The 15,882-nt window shown below is 42.5% G+C and overlaps 1 protein-coding gene across 1 annotated transcript in view; it reads left to right on the top strand.

Moving 5' to 3' along the window:
- The window catches only part of UBE2N (ubiquitin conjugating enzyme E2 N), a 37,764-nt gene extending 22,957 nt beyond the window's left edge, over positions 1-14,807 (top strand). Inside the window, exons 2-4 of the mRNA XM_077265413.1 lie at positions 7,255-7,501; positions 12,105-12,245; positions 14,114-14,807. Coding sequence (XP_077121528.1) covers positions 7,255-7,501; positions 12,105-12,245; positions 14,114-14,154 — 429 coding nt within the window. The 3' untranslated portion in view covers positions 14,155-14,807. The remainder of the gene's footprint in view (positions 1-7,254; positions 7,502-12,104; positions 12,246-14,113) is intronic.
- The last annotated feature ends 1,075 nt before the right edge of the window (positions 14,808-15,882 follow it).

Here is a 15,882-nt window from a genome sequence, read left to right on the forward strand (position 1 = left end):
GCCCATGCATTGTATATGGACTGTGGTGGTACACAACATTTCTCTAACTGGGGGCCGGACAGTGGCCCCCACCTGTAGACAAATACACATAGAGAACGAGGTCAAACCGACCCCACCAGCCGTACTGCAGGACAGAGAACACACACCAGAGGCACACTGCTGAGGATCCCATTACATGGCTGTAATTTAAGTTGGGGTTATCCACGTTCCGTGTGTGACGAGAATTCCTTACATGCATGTCATATAGGCCAGTATATCTAATACATGTGTGGCGCAGTCACATGGATTGTCAAAAAGTGAAGCTTTGTATATTGCGTTTACAAATCTAAACCTTAGTCTAGTCATTTTGTATTAACATCTTATTAGTTTTCTTTCTTAGAAAACGTTCTAAGCTTCTGTTGAGATAGCCAGAGCATGGAGGGATCAGATAACTTATTCATAGAAGAGATGTTGGTGTCGGAGAAGACCCCTACTCCTGCAGTCATTTGGCATGCCACTGTTGTAAGGGTTTAAAGAGTTTGTGATAGGAGCATAGTATGAGCTTAGTCCGCATTATCTAGCTCATTGAGGTCACCTATGAAGTCCAGGAAGCAAGCCAAGTTTTTCTTTCGGAAAGTGTCCCTCTTCCTAGCGGCTCTTGAATGTTTGACGTGCTTTCCGATAACTAGAAGTGTCTCACAACTTGTGTGCGTCATTTACCGTGTGTTCTTTCATAGTGCCTACTGCATTTAACCACATTTGAACACGTCTCTTTAACGCTACCTATACACTTTTTTTTTTTTTTGTAGCGTTCTTCTATTGCTTATGAAAAAATGCTGTGAATTTTCACATATTTTAGTGGCTTTTTTAGTTTTTAAAAATTCAAGACTTTTAACATATTTTTTTCCTGTGCAAAAGCCTATAGGAAAAGCCCCATCGTTTTATAATTAGAGCATGTTGGATAAAAAGATACGTGGAAAGGCACTGATACATCAGTAAACATCACAAAAAAAGTCCACGATATTTGCGTTTTATCAGTTTCGTTTTGATTCCCCGCTAATATCTGGACACACCATTTTGTGCCATAGAAAATACACTTACACTGTATTTTTTATTTTTTGAAAACGCTGTGTGTGAAGGCACCAAAGAGAGAATGAATTATCTGTTATAGAGATTTAGCAATACTGGTGGAGAGGAAAAGTGGCGCAGCTTCCACCAGGAGATCAGCAATCTCATTTATTTCTCTGGTTGGTCTCCTCTTTGTCCCCAATGTATTAAGGTGGATTTGTTATTAGATTTCACAACACAAACTTAATTAGACCTGATTAGCCTGACATGCTTAGTTTGCAAATCCACATTCAAAATGTCTAATACTTTGTATGAAAGTTTTACTCCATCTCTGCTCACCTAGCCTGATTGACATCTCCTCAGTGTCCCTCATCCCTGCTGAGATCTTGCACTGCTCAGTACAAGCTGCAGCTGTCAGTCGTGCTGCTGGTTGGGCAGTGAAGAGCTATTTATTTCTATAGCTGGACTCCTAAAATGCTCATCTTAATATCAGGATTATACAGCCATTCCGACACAGGTTTACAAAGCACAATAGCCTCATCAGGTTCTAGGGGACCTAATTAATAAGGTCAACAGTTTGTATTGTGAAATCTGGAGACTGAATTTTAGACTTCTCCCCTTCTCTATATTGTAAGTGAAATCTCAGAAATGATAGTGAAACCAACCACAGTATGCCAGTGATCAAAAATTGTTCTTTGTGCTTTTTTTTGCATTTGTTTGTTAATAAGATTTATTGAGAGTTGCTAAGAGACTTGTTGCTTATATCTGTAGAGCCAGGCAGTGTAAAAAAAAAAAAAAAAAAAAAAAAAGTATGCATATATTGACATGTCACGTGAGATTGACGCTATGGACAAATTGTCACAGCACCAGGCTGAAGCATACTGTTAGTACAAGAGCCAGGGGCACAGGAAAAACTTGGATGTTTTAGATGACCGGACAGAAAACACTTTTTAGTTTACTTGGGTTACAGAAACCCTTGGCAAATGCGTAATTTACAGCCGTAGAGGGACATATTGCATTTCTCTTACTGGAATTTCTACTGGAACATTTATATTATTTCCTATAAGCCATGTATTTACAAGCGCACTGTGGAAAATATTTAACGTTAGCTTCTGTTCACGCTGTCATTTGGCTCTACATTATTGTGTTGTCATTTTTATTTTTTCAAAAGTCAGATGGATTCCATTAAAGAGGGAGGTTCTTTCAGAAAATCCTGATCCCCAGGTGCAGTCTGTCATTAAAATAAAAAAAAAATCCTCTCTACTCCCCTTCCCCTTGTTCACCGCTATGTTCCTTCCGCTGCTCCCAATGGCTGATATTGAGTGCGGCGCTGATGTCACAGTGATCACACAGCAGCTAATCACTGACTTCGGTGGCTGTGCCCATGTAGATGGAACGCTGCCAACATGTCAACTCAGCAGCCAATCCCAGAAACCAGAAGTAGTGGTACAAACTTGAAAGGGTCAACACAGTTTAAAGCAATTGTTCAACCCCACACTTTTTTATTTTTTGACAGCTTACATTGGTTTAAAGTAACAAAAGATGCTTCCCATGTTCCCTGACTGTTTCTGTACACCGTTCTTCAGCAATGACATGTGACCACTGCAGTCAGTCACTGGCCAGAAAATCTTGTGACCTCACAGCAAGTCAATGGTTGCAAGTGCTGTAACATTATTAAAAAAGCCAAGTAAACAGACTGACTGGGAAACCAGAGAAGCATTGGCACAAGAAAAGCAGTTGAAATGGAGAAAAATAATGTGGAGGTAACAGTGGACGGTAACTCCGCCATTTACAGATTACAGTAGAAGGTAACTCCGCCATTTACAGATTACAGTGGACGGTAACTCCGCCATCTACAGATTACAGTAGAAGGTAACTCCACCATTTACAGATTACACTGGACGGTAACTCCGCCATTTACAGATTACAGTAGAAGGTAACTCCACCATTTACAGATTACAGTAGAAGGTAACTCTGCCATTTACAGATTACGGTGGAAGGTGACTCCACCATTTACAGATTACAGTGGACGGTAACTCCACCATTTATAGATTACAGTGGACGGTAACTCCACCATTTATAGATTACAGTGGACGGTAACTCCACCATTTACAGATTACAGTGGACGGTAACTCCACCATTTACAGATTACAGTGGACGGTAACTCCGCCATTTACAGATTACAGTAGAAGGTAACTCCGCCATTTACAGATTACAGTGGACGGTAACTCCACCATTTACAGATTACAGTAGAAGGTAACTCCGCCATTTACAGATTACAGTAGAAGGTAACTCTGCCATTTACAGATTACAGTAGAAGGTAACTGCCATTTACAGATTACAGTAGAAGGTAACTCCACCATTTACAGATTACAGTAGAAGGTAAGGGTACCGTCACACAGTCACACTTTGATCGCTACGACGGCACGATCCGTGGCGTCGCAGCGATCGTATGAGTATCGCTCCAGCGTCGTAGACTGCAGTCACACGTTGCAATCACGGCGCTGGAGCGATGCCGAAGTCCCCGGGTAACCAGGGTAAACATCGTGTTACTAAGCGCAGGGCCGCGCTTAGTAACCCGATGTTTACCCTGGTTACCAGCGTAAAAGTTAAAAAAAAAACAAACAGTACATACTCACATTCCGGTGTCTGTCCTCCGGCGTCTCAGCTTCTCTGCACTGTGTAAGCACAGCGGCCGGAAAGCACAGCGGTGACGTCTGACGTCAGACGTCACCGCTGTGCTCGCTTTCTGGCTGGCCGCCGCTCACAGTGCAGAGAAGCTGAGACGCCGGAGGACAGACACCGGAATGTGAGTATGTACTGTTTGTTTTTTTTACTTTTACGCTGGTAACCAGGGTAAACATCGGGTTACTAAGCGCGGCCCTGCGCTTAGTTACCCGATGTTTACCCTGGTTACAAGCGAACGCATCGCTGGATCGCTGTCACACACAACGATCCAGCGATGTCAGCGGGAGATCCAGCGACGAAAGAAAGTTCCATACGATCTGCTACGACGTACGATTTTCAGCAGGATCCCTGATCGCTGCTGCGTGTCAGACACAGCGATATCGTATGGATATCGCTGGAACGTCACGGATCGTATGGTCGTAGCGATCAAAGTGTGACTGTGTGACGGTACCCTAACTCTGCCATTTACAGATTACGGTGGACGGTAACTCCGCCATTTACAGATTACAGTAGAAGGTAACTCCACCATTTACAGATTACGGTGGAAGGTAACTCCACCATTTACAGATTACAGTGGACGGTAACTCCACCATTTATAGATTACAGTGGACGGTAACTCCACCATTTATAGATTACAGTGGACAATAACTCCACCATTTACAGATTACAGTGGACGGTAACTCCACCATTTACAGATTACAGTGGACGGTAACTCCGCCATTTACAGATTACAGTAGAAGGTAACTCCGCCATTTACAGATTACAGTGGACGGTAACTCCACCATTTACAGATTACAGTGGACGGTAACTCCGCCATTTACAGATTACAGTAGAAGGTAACTCCGCCATTTACAGATTACAGTGGACGGTAACTCCACCATTTACAGATTACAGTAGAAGGTAACTCCGCCATTTACAGATTACAGTAGAAGGTAACTCCGCCATTTACAGATTACAGTGGACGGTAACTCCGCCATTTACAGATTAGAGTGGACGGTAACTCCGCCATTTACAGATTACAGTAGAAGGTAACTCCGCCATTTACAGATTACAGTGGACGGTAACTCCACCATTTACAGATTACAGTAGAAGGTAACTCCGCCATTTACAGATTACAGTAGAAGGTAACTCCGCCATTTACAGATTACGGTGGAGGATGACTCCACCATTTACGGTAGCTGATGTTCTTCCCTTCCTTCACAACATATCTGCACTAATCAGAGCATGCTCATTACATACTTCTGTCTGTAAGTAGGATCTCCATCACTCTATAATTATAATTGTTGTGTGATTTTCCTAACAGAACAGGTATTGGGCCTAGCGGCTAGTGTGAGAATTGCAGTGTTTCAAAACTTTTGGAAATAAAGAATATGCCATAAACAAGAGATACACTTTAAGGCAATAGAAACGGTGAAAAAAGTGAGCTCCCTTAGGGTATGTACACACGTTGCAGATTTGGCTGCGGATCCCCAGCGGTTTACTGTACCATGTAAACCTATGGAAAACCAAATCTGCAGTGCACATGCTGTGGAAAATACCACTCTGAAATTCTGCGGTTTATTTTCCGCAGCATGTCAATTCTTTGTGCGGATTCCGCAGCATTTTACACCTGCTCCATAATTGGAATCCGCAGGTGTAAAAACGCATGTGAAAACCGCACAAAAACCCGTGGGATTTTTCAGAATCTGCGTGGAAAAATCCAGACATGAATCCGCAATGTATGCACATACTCTTATACTGCATGAAATTCAGTATTCACGGAAATCTTGTACAGTACTGAAAGTCCCAAGCAGGATAAATATAAAAAAAATCCAATTATAATTTTCAAGAGTGGCATCTCCTTCAGATTTTTGCATATCTCTGCCTTATTCGCAGTAAGCCAAGTATACTCAGCCGGCTTCATCGGTGCACTGCTCATGCCCAGGGAGGCAGAGATGACACAGGGCATCCTCGACTCTGCAAATCACACTGTGACTCTGTCCTAGGTCACCACTGCCCCCTGTCTTTGCCCAATGTGCCAATGAAGCCTGGGTGTGTACCTTGTGATTTTAAATTATAGGTCATTTTCTGATTATACATTCCCTTTTGTTAGTGGGCAATGCTTTGTTATACATTTATGGACAGTTAGTGCTTTAGGCAATAATGACTTTTGACATGTGTAAGTGTGATAAGGTGTCCATGGGTGGGTGCTCTGGTCTCCAAAACTGCAGCGAGAACTGTAATACATTAAATGAAATCCTGCAGCTGATGTTTGGGGCTTGATAAATCTACCGTAGTTGGCCTCCTTGCTGTTTGTCATCCTGGTTGCACGGAGTCTACATTTGTGCCCAGTTAATGGCTCTCCACTTTTAGATATAAGAAGAGGAAATGCCCTAGTTGGCACCTATTTGTTCTAATAGGGCATGCGGAGATGGAGTATTAGGACTTAAACTATATTGCACCATTGTTGGCCTCTTTAAAGGTTCCCCACCAGGAGAATCTGAAGTGGTATGGCAATTATAGTACAATAAGAAGCCTCCTGCTTGGTAGTAATCCAGTATGTCAATGCTGCGAAATCAAACTTTGAAGCCATATGCAAAATAGCCTGGCAGTGCCTTGGGAGTGTATCAATGTCCTCTTAAAGAAGCCCTCCCGTGAAGATTCTTTAATCTGCAACCATATGTGTTTTATTGTATAGTGTGTGTGTGTTAATATACTCGCCTCCCACCTTCTCTGATGTCCAGCGCCGTTCTGCTCCTCTATTTAGTGACGTCACATTTCTTCAGATACTGCGCTCCACGTGACCCAGAAGTGGCTTTTCCAGAGTAAATTGTGTAAGAGAGGTGAAGTCATTGAGAAGATGAGCAGAACTACCCTGCACACTGGAGAAGGCAGTAGGGGAGTATGTTAATACACACACTTTGTGTACATACGGGGCTTTTTTTTTTTAAAGTGCAAATCAGCACACCCCAATTCACTTCTGTGCTAATTTGCTTGTGTCTTCAAAGCTCGATTTCACAGGAATCTTTTACTATTCTTCAAACTTCAGATCCAAACCGTTTGTTTCCGTAGTCAAAGCTTATGTACATACAGAAGGTTTTTTTTTTCCTTTTAGATTTTTGTAATGGGCTGACTTGCAGTTCAAATAAATAATGCCTGAAAAACACGTGAAAGATTCTTCCAAGTCCATTTCTAAATGACTTTGTTGTTTATATGTTGAGTTTAAAAAAAATCTTGTCTGCGAACAGTCTAACCCATCTGACAGGTTCCCTTTAATGACAAAGCTGCACTGCCACTTGTGCTGTCCGGCCATTTCCTCTGACCCCACATACCACTTTCTGACTACTGTGTCCTTGCTGTGGAATATTCTGCAGTAGAATGGTGTAGGTTTGGTTGTGAAGGGCGGAGAGTGAAGTGAATCTATGTATTAGTGAGTTTAAATCGCTTTTTGTACAGACATTTTCTTTATGCCAGTTTTGTACTAAGAAAGTGCAAGTGACCTTTTTCTGTGTAAGCTAATGAATTTATCCTATGCTTTAGGAAACCCAGCGCTTAATGGCAGAGCCAGTTCCTGGGATAAAAGCTGAGCCAGATGACTGCAATGCACGATACTTCCATGTTGTAATTGCGGGTCCACAAGATTCACCCTTTGAAGGAGGGACATTTAAACTTGAATTATTCCTTCCTGAAGAATACCCAATGGCAGCTCCTAAAGTACGCTTCATGACCAAAATCTATCACCCCAATGTAGACAAGCTGGGCAGGATATGTTTAGATATCTTGAAAGGTAAGACTTCTAATTGGGATCTCACAGCAGCAGAATTTCTAAGCCATTGTTACTGTAAGAGTAAGATCTAACAATCACTTTTTATTTATTTTTTTTTTTTTTTGCACTAGCATAATGACTTCTGGTTATAGCAAAGCATTACAATTGGACCCCATTGACCGCCTCTTTTCAGCACTCTATCCTATTTGCTCAATGGTAGGGTTGGTGCAAATGGATTTTCAGCCACATCCATTACCTGGCCGTTGGATGTGAGCACTGAAAACCACCTCCTATCGGATGGCATCCCCGGGTTTTCTTTTAATTAGCCAGCGTGGAGTTGATGTCACATATCTGTCATGCTGCAGCGATATCACCGCACTAGATCAGCTAATCAAAAGAAGAGTCACAGATTCGATCAAGAAAGAGGCGGCTCTCAGGGCTCCTGTCCAATGGCTAGATTAATGACCTGCATTGCCTCTGACGTGTTTTTACTCATTTTAAAATCTTTATTGGGATGTGGATTGCAGGAGATATATATTGCACATGGAGAAATAAGGACACGTGATATTCCGAATATTATTGTGTGCAATCTGGTGAGCATTATTTGTAAGCCTCGGGACTAGATTTGATTGACTGAAGCAAATTAAAAGCTACACATAATGTTTTCGGCAGAAGCAAAAGCCATTGATAGTGCTCCACACACCGTCAAGGAACAAGGGATGAAGCCTATGGTGTCCAGATGGTAAAGGGGCCCAATTCTAATTACATGTGACTATAAATGAATACAGTTAGGTTCACATCTACGTTTGTGGGCAGAATTCATAACCCTTATGTGAGCTGAACTGAGCTCCTTTATTCTTCTCTTTAATAACAAAATATGGGAACCTATATGGTGAGGAAGTTGGTTTAGATGACCCCCAAGAATGGTATGCCCTTGCCTCACTTCCTATAATTGTAGAACGAGAGTCATAAACTTCGGGCTCGGCTTGCCAACTACTAGTCTAATCTATGTGGGCCAGCTTTAGTTTAGATATGGATAGGGATGTAGTGGAAATAGTCTAGTCCATAGTTTCACAGAACCCTGTTCCAGTGGTCACAGAATAATTGGTAATCCATGGCCACTGTACCAGAGCATTGCTAATCTCGTACTACCTTCAACGTTCCCTGCGCCTTTTCTGAATAGTAGTTCTTTGACGTCATGTTTGAGTCATACTGCAACGTAATGATCCCAACAGAAGCCTACCGTAATAATTATAAGTGACGCTGGGAATGTCACATGTAGTAGGTGGCTCTCAGTGCTCTGGTCCAGCAGCCATGTAATACCAACGTGGCCACTCATTTACTGTCTGCAAATCTTTTTTTACCCAGATTTGCCAATGGGTTACCATGGCGGCTGGGAGTGTGCTGAAGGTCCTAAAGACTGCCATGTTAGTACATCTATGAAGCTTAGGCAAGGGCTAAGCTTCATAAGAGACCAAGATGCTGTGGAACACTCTCCTGAGAGTATTTACTGCTGATCAGTGGGCAATATAATGCTGCAATGAAACCGGAGTTCAGGAAGCTAGATCTAATTACCTTTTGGTTTATTGTCATTCAAAGGGGGCAGATATTTTTTAGATAACTGGGTTTTATCCATCCTTCTTGTGTATAAGGTTTAGGCTGTGTTCACATATTGTTTTGTTACATTATGAGTATTCCTCCAAAGCAGAGGTCCCCAACGTTTCTGACCTTGAGGCCATGTGCACACGTTCAGGATTTTTCGCGTTTTTTTCGCGTTTTTTCGTATAAAAACGTGATTAAAACGCGGAAAAAACGCTAACCTATGCCTCCTATTATTCACAGTGTATTCCGCATTTTTTGTGCAAATGTTGCGATTTTTTCCACGAAAAAATCGCATCGCGGAAAAAAAAGCAACATGTTCATTAAAAATGCGGAATTGCGGGGATTCCGCACACCTAGGAGTCCATTGATCTGCTTACTTCCCGCACGGGGCTGTGCCCACCATGCGGGAGTTAAGCAGATTATGTGCGGTTGGTACCCAGGGTGGAGGAGAGGAGACTCTCCTCCACGGACTGGGCACCATATAAGTGGTAAAAAAAAAAGAATTAAAATAAAAAATAGTCCTATACTCACCTTCGATGTCTTCCCGCCTCTCAGCTGCATGCTGCCGCTTCGGTTCCTGTAGCTGGTGTGCGGTGAAGGACCTGCGATGACGTCACGGTCCTGTGATTGGTCGAGACCGGTCATGTGACCGCTCACGTGACCGCGACGTCATGGAAGGTCCTGCGCGCACACACCATCTATACGGAACGGACGCCGCTGAGGTCTGCAGGTGAGTATAAGCATTTTTTTTAATTTTTTTTATTATTTTTAAACATTCTATCTTTTACTATAGACGCTGCATAAGCTGCATCTATAGTAAAAAGTTGGTCACACTTGTCAAACAGTATGTTTGACAAGTGTGACCAACCTGTCAGTCAGTTTTCCAAGCGATGCTACAGATCGCTTGGAAAACTTTAGCATTCTGCAATCTAATTACGCTTGCAGAATGCTAAAAAAACCGCTAATAAACCGGAAAAAAAACGCAAAAAAAAAATGCGGATTTCTTGCAGAAAATTTCCGGTTTTCTTCAGGAAATTTCTGCAAGAAATCCGGACGTGTGCACATACCCTTAGAGCCACATTTAGCTCTGAGAGAGGGTCGCGAGCCACATCCAGCCTTGAGAGAGGGTCGCAAGCCACATTCAGCTCCCGCCCCCTCACAATGGTAACCAAAGCTTTTCCACAAAAATCAATCATTCCAAAGCAGTATAGAAAGATCCAGGGGTTCCTACAATACCCCCATTCAGTATTCTCCTATAAAGCACTCCCAAGACACTGTCACATCCAGCTTCAAACACCTCCTCTGACAGGTGGGGTCATCTTGTCTCCAGCATACCATACTTTAGGCCATGTGCACACGTTGCGGTTTTTGCTGCGGATCCGCAGCGTTTTTGACGCTGCGGATCCGCAGCAGTTTTCCATGCGGTGTACAGTACCATGTTAACATATGGAAAACAAAAACCACTGTGCACATGCTGCGGAAAAAAACGTGCGGAAACGCTGCGGTTTATTTTCAGCAGCATGTCAATTCTTTGTGCGGAATCCGCAGCGATTTTACACCTGTTCCATATTAAAAAACCGCAGGTGTAAAACTGCAGAAGAATCCGCACAAAAACAGTGGAAAATCCGGTATAAATCCGCAGCAAAAACGCAGTGTTTTTGTCCTGCGGATTTATCAAAATCAGTGCGGAAAAATCCGCACACCAGTCCGCAGCGTGTGCACATACCCTAAATCATCTCAAAACCCCTAAGACCAGTATATGTGCATCCAGATCTGCTCTTTTGTGCAGGGCTGCTCACAAAATTCACCATTTTCAGATGTACTCTTCATAACTGTTTGCTACAACTGGAGCTAAGGCACCAAGCTGACAGACAGCCACGAGCCACAATTCATGGGACCGCGAGCCACAGGTTGGGGACCCCTGCTCCAAAGTATGTAACTGTTCCACGCTTACTGGCTTAAGCTCCCTCTAGACAGACTGATTGACGAGAACCAATCGAGTTTTTTGCTAATTGATTGGAACTTATTTTCTGGCCTATTTACACAGCCTGTTGGGAACAGAACGACATATTACGACCTTTCTGCCACTATAAAGTATTTTTTTTAATTTACACTGTGTGATGTGCTCCCCTTAACTTATTTTTATGCCAACGTAAATGATCCAATCACCCAACAAACAAGAGTTTTGTTAGCACTGAAAAGTGCTAACCAATGAGTCATCAGTCTACCCTTGTCCTCGTCAGCACATTCTATGATTACAGGGTGGTGTGCTGACGAGAACCAATGACTTTTTACACCGGCATAAACTATCCAATCACCCGTGGAGCAAGTGTTTAGCTTGAATTTCTGGCTACTGACAGTATGTTTACGTTGGCAAATATTTGGGAACAAGAGTTCTTACCAACGCTTGTTTGCTGATTACCGGCTTGAGGACGGAGAGCAGTTTGGGCTTCTGGTAATTTAGCTCCCAGCACTCCTCACTTTACTGTTCCTATAAGAAGAAGCGAAAGCTTTTCCCTGTACTCCTATCAGCTCATCATAGGTAAGGGGAGCACAGAATGTCAGCAATCTTCTTTAGCTAACTTGCTGATACTCGGCAACCATCGTGTTCTTGTCAGATACTACATATGTGGAAGCCTTATGTGCACACTGTGTATTTATCGGGGGGGGGGGGGGGGGGGCAATATGGTGCAGATGACTTTCCATAGCACTGTGTGCGCATGGCATGCGACTGAACAGTAGGTTTCTTCAGATTTGATTGGTATGCACAGTTCAGGTTTTTAGCAAAAATAAACAAGACCTGTAAGAAATTCCTGAATGTAACTTGAACCCCTGGATGACTGCTGAAGTCTTACTGGTGCCAGTCATGTGCTGTCTTCATTGAATGTCTGTGTTTTTCCTCCCTGTCTCTATTTTCTACTGTAAAACTGTTTGGTAAAAGGTGTTTGTCACATTGAATTGCCACGTGTTTGGATAAGACTCAGAACGGTGTTGATGCCCTTTCCACCTCCTCTGTGTGCAGATAAATGGTCTCCAGCTCTGCAGATCCGTACAGTGCTTCTATCAATTCAGGCTTTGTTAAGCGCACCCAACCCTGACGATCCATTAGCAAATGATGTAGCTGAGCAGTGGAAGACGAATGAAGCCCAAGCCATAGAAACAGGTATTCTTGTTTACTAGTAACACAATATAGTCTGACACTGTGTACACAACTAGTCATGAAACACATACAATACCCCTCTGCACAGCATGCACAATATTGCCCACTCCTTTCACACTTAAGACAAAAATGTTTGAAAATGCACCAAGTTCTCCCTGATTAGTGTCTTGTAAATCTATTCATATTTTGTCACAATCAGCGACACTTTTTAACCCCATGAGAAGATTAAAGAGGACCTTTCACCAAATGTTTCATTTTGAGCTGGACATAATGATGTAATAATGGCTACAGAGCAGAATAAACCTTTTTTTCACCTTTTCATTGCAAAGAAATTAGTAATCAAAGTATTAGCTTATTTCCGTGATGTGCAAGTGGGTGTCATCAGAGAGTATTTACTGGGGGGGCTGCACTTTTTTCCCTGTGTATGATGCTGCCCAATGATAAGCAGGCAGCAAAACTTGGGGGTGGGGGGGTGTGACCTGCCCCCACCGTATATTAGAATTACGCTACATCTGTGTGAGATGTATGACAGACAGCCCTGATCTCACTGCAGAACGATTACAAGTAGGGGCAGTACAGCAGAGATGACAGTGCTATGAAAGAAAGAGAGCTGATAGAGAAGAGTTTGTAATGTGACACAGCTAAACTTGGCTGTACTGCCTCTCCTGACACAGAGACTGCAAGATGATGAAAGTTCAAAGTTATCAATGATCACACTTTTATGTCTTTTGTGCTCACAGCTACTTAGAATTGCTCTGCAGTGAGATCAGGGCTGTTTATGTCTCAAAAAGCAGTAACTCGCTGCTTTTTATAAAGTTTATAAATCAAATTGCCCCTATTATTCAGCCCAAGTATAGATGTACCTTAATCAACAGCTACTGAGATCGTATGATGGCCCCCACAAAATAATATCCCCACAACCTCCCAAACAGTGTGATACTAGTATAGATCCCCCACAGTGTTCACCTCCACAGTTCCCACACTACTCACCTAGCCCTGCTCTCCCGATGAGCTGGTCCAGTCTGTGCAGAGATACGGATTGAGGCTCCGTGGGTCACAGTTTACCTAGGTCTGATCTAACATGTAAAGTATGTAATTTGTTTTGTTGTAAGTTGACTCGCGGATTTGCTTTTCTCGAGAGTGGTCAACAGATCGGACCTGTCCTATTCTGCTGGCTTGCTGGATCACATGCCATACATGAAGAACATGATTGGGGCCTGCTCATTTCCAGTGTGCATGTTGTCAGCACTGATGTCACATAAGACGGGCCCACCTGCTGTTTTTCCCTGTGCTTAGTATATGTACCATGCGTCTGCAATAAGAAACCGTACCTTGAGCCTCCCAAGTATGTGACATCAGTGCTGATGACATGTCCACTGGGTATTTATTCCTATGGAGTCTAGGAGCTATAGTTTCTGGAAACATGCCTCTAAATTTCATATGAGAATAAGTGGCATATGCCAGGAGGATTAGGTGGGGTACATAACCAACAAACCTGGGAGTAATGTATGACTCTTTCCAAAGTATATCCATATTCATAATGTTCTATGTATTTATAAACTCCTGGAAAACCCTAGAAAAAACATGGCAGTAACTGATATCATCTAATGGACCTTTATTGTTTTAACTTCTTAAGAGACAGGAGATCCCCTTGCAGTATATACAGAGCAATATCTGTGTGAATTGATAGCATTGTGATAAGACTGTATATTGATTTCGCCAGTTGTTGGAGATCTTTTATTGCCTCATTCCAGTTTTCTTACACCACCCCCAACTGATCCATTACACTGTGATGTTTTATGCCGATTGCATTAGACCTTATCTGAAATTGCAACTAATCGTCAACCTATTTTTCTCTTTGTTCCTTGCAGCCAGAGCGTGGACTAGGCTATACGCCACGAATAATCTTTAAGTTCTTCTCGATCTCCCAAGTGTGCATCAAATCTTCTGTTCTGCCAAGACTTCTTCCTTTTTTTTTTGTTTGCATTTAATGGACACAGTCTTAAAAAAATAAATAAAAAAAAAATACAGAATAAAAAAAAAAAAGCCCAGACATGGTCAGTCTTTGGTGATTAAATGCACAGTAGCAAATCTCATGTCTTGTCCTAATTCACTGTTGTACCGCATGAGCAGAGGCTGTAGATTATCGTTAGCATGTTCCGAAGAGGTGGCGCTACCTCCGTATCTCTCCATTTTGGCATTGTGAGTTCAGTTTAGGGCCTGTAAATGGAGATGTTTTAGGTTAGTTGCATCTTGATTTTTTTTTTCTCCTTTTTAATTACTGGCCACCTCCCTTTTTATTGTTCTCCTAGTTTTGTTCTGTGAATGCAGCTAACCTGAACCTAGTGTGTTTCCGATGTAGCCTGCTATTCTAGACAGTAGGCAGACAAGCTTGATTGAAGAAACAATGGCAAAATCAGGAGTCTTTTATGATCTCGGCCTGATCTTCACTAACCTCCTTTCTTTTGAGTGTTAAACCTTCCAAAGCTTGTGACCATTTTGTATGGCTTGTCTTGAAAATCTGTATATCTTATGTTTTAGTAAAATATTTTTTTTGTTATTCTACTTTTGCCTTTGTACAGTTTTTCTTTTATCAAGTTCATAAGCATTATGTGGAGAAGTCTTCCCTTTCCCAGAAATGTGTCAAAGATGGTTAGCAGGACAGATGAGTGGACAATTATATCAATAACCCTCATACTTGCTGAACAGTCCTCGTATCTCGTGCTATTACAAAGTGTGGTGTTTATAACCGAATGCCGTCTGCTCAAGAGGGAACTGTTAATGTGGTAATAGAGCAACGTCTGAATCATGGTAACACAAAAGTACTGCAGAAATGCGAGACCCCAATCCCATCCGTAACAGCAAATTCTCAGGGCCAGCTCCAGACACCGTCTTCTACTGTGCTAATATATGTGTTACAATCTTAAGAAATCGTAGTGGCCTTTTCCTTAGGCCAGTTTCACGCATCCTTGTTTTCTGGTCCGAGTACAGACTGTGAACTTGCCAGCCTTTATAGGTCAGTCCGGGGACCTGAAGCCTGTCCAAGCATCACAGTCTGTACTAGGCCAAGTTTGATGCTTCATATATATGCATCAGGACACATGGCTCAACAAAGAATACCACTGGGTCTAGTCACATTTGGGGTATAGACCGGGGCTAGACACAGACTTAACGTGTGATGCTACATTCCTGTGACCATCACAATTCAGACTACTGTCTTACTGCAAAAATATCAGTAAAAAAGGCAAGGGGTAAAATTGTTCAGTTTGCATGGAATTAATTACCACAAGTGTCATTCAACAAGTTTTTCTGTAACCCTAGTGACACATTAATATATAAGGCGCTATTTGAACCTCCGCACCCCTTCCAGTCAGTCTGCACTATTTGGTGGGTGCTGCTCGTTTAGTTGTTATGCATCTTACAGATGCCCTAATTGAGGTGGTCCTGTCATGGTGACCCTACATGAGTGCTTCTACCAATAAGACATATGTTGCCAACATTTCTAGCTAGGCCTGCATTCTTACATGGCAAAAGGGGAGATAAAGACCATGCATGATGCATTTACTATATTCTGAATGTGTACCATATGAATGCAAGCGGGGAAAAGAATGACCCTCGGCTATCAGTCTTCAGTCTGTAC

Source organism: Ranitomeya variabilis, chromosome 5, assembly GCF_051348905.1.
Source record: "Ranitomeya variabilis isolate aRanVar5 chromosome 5, aRanVar5.hap1, whole genome shotgun sequence".
Taxonomy (NCBI): Eukaryota; Metazoa; Chordata; class Amphibia; order Anura; family Dendrobatidae; genus Ranitomeya; species Ranitomeya variabilis.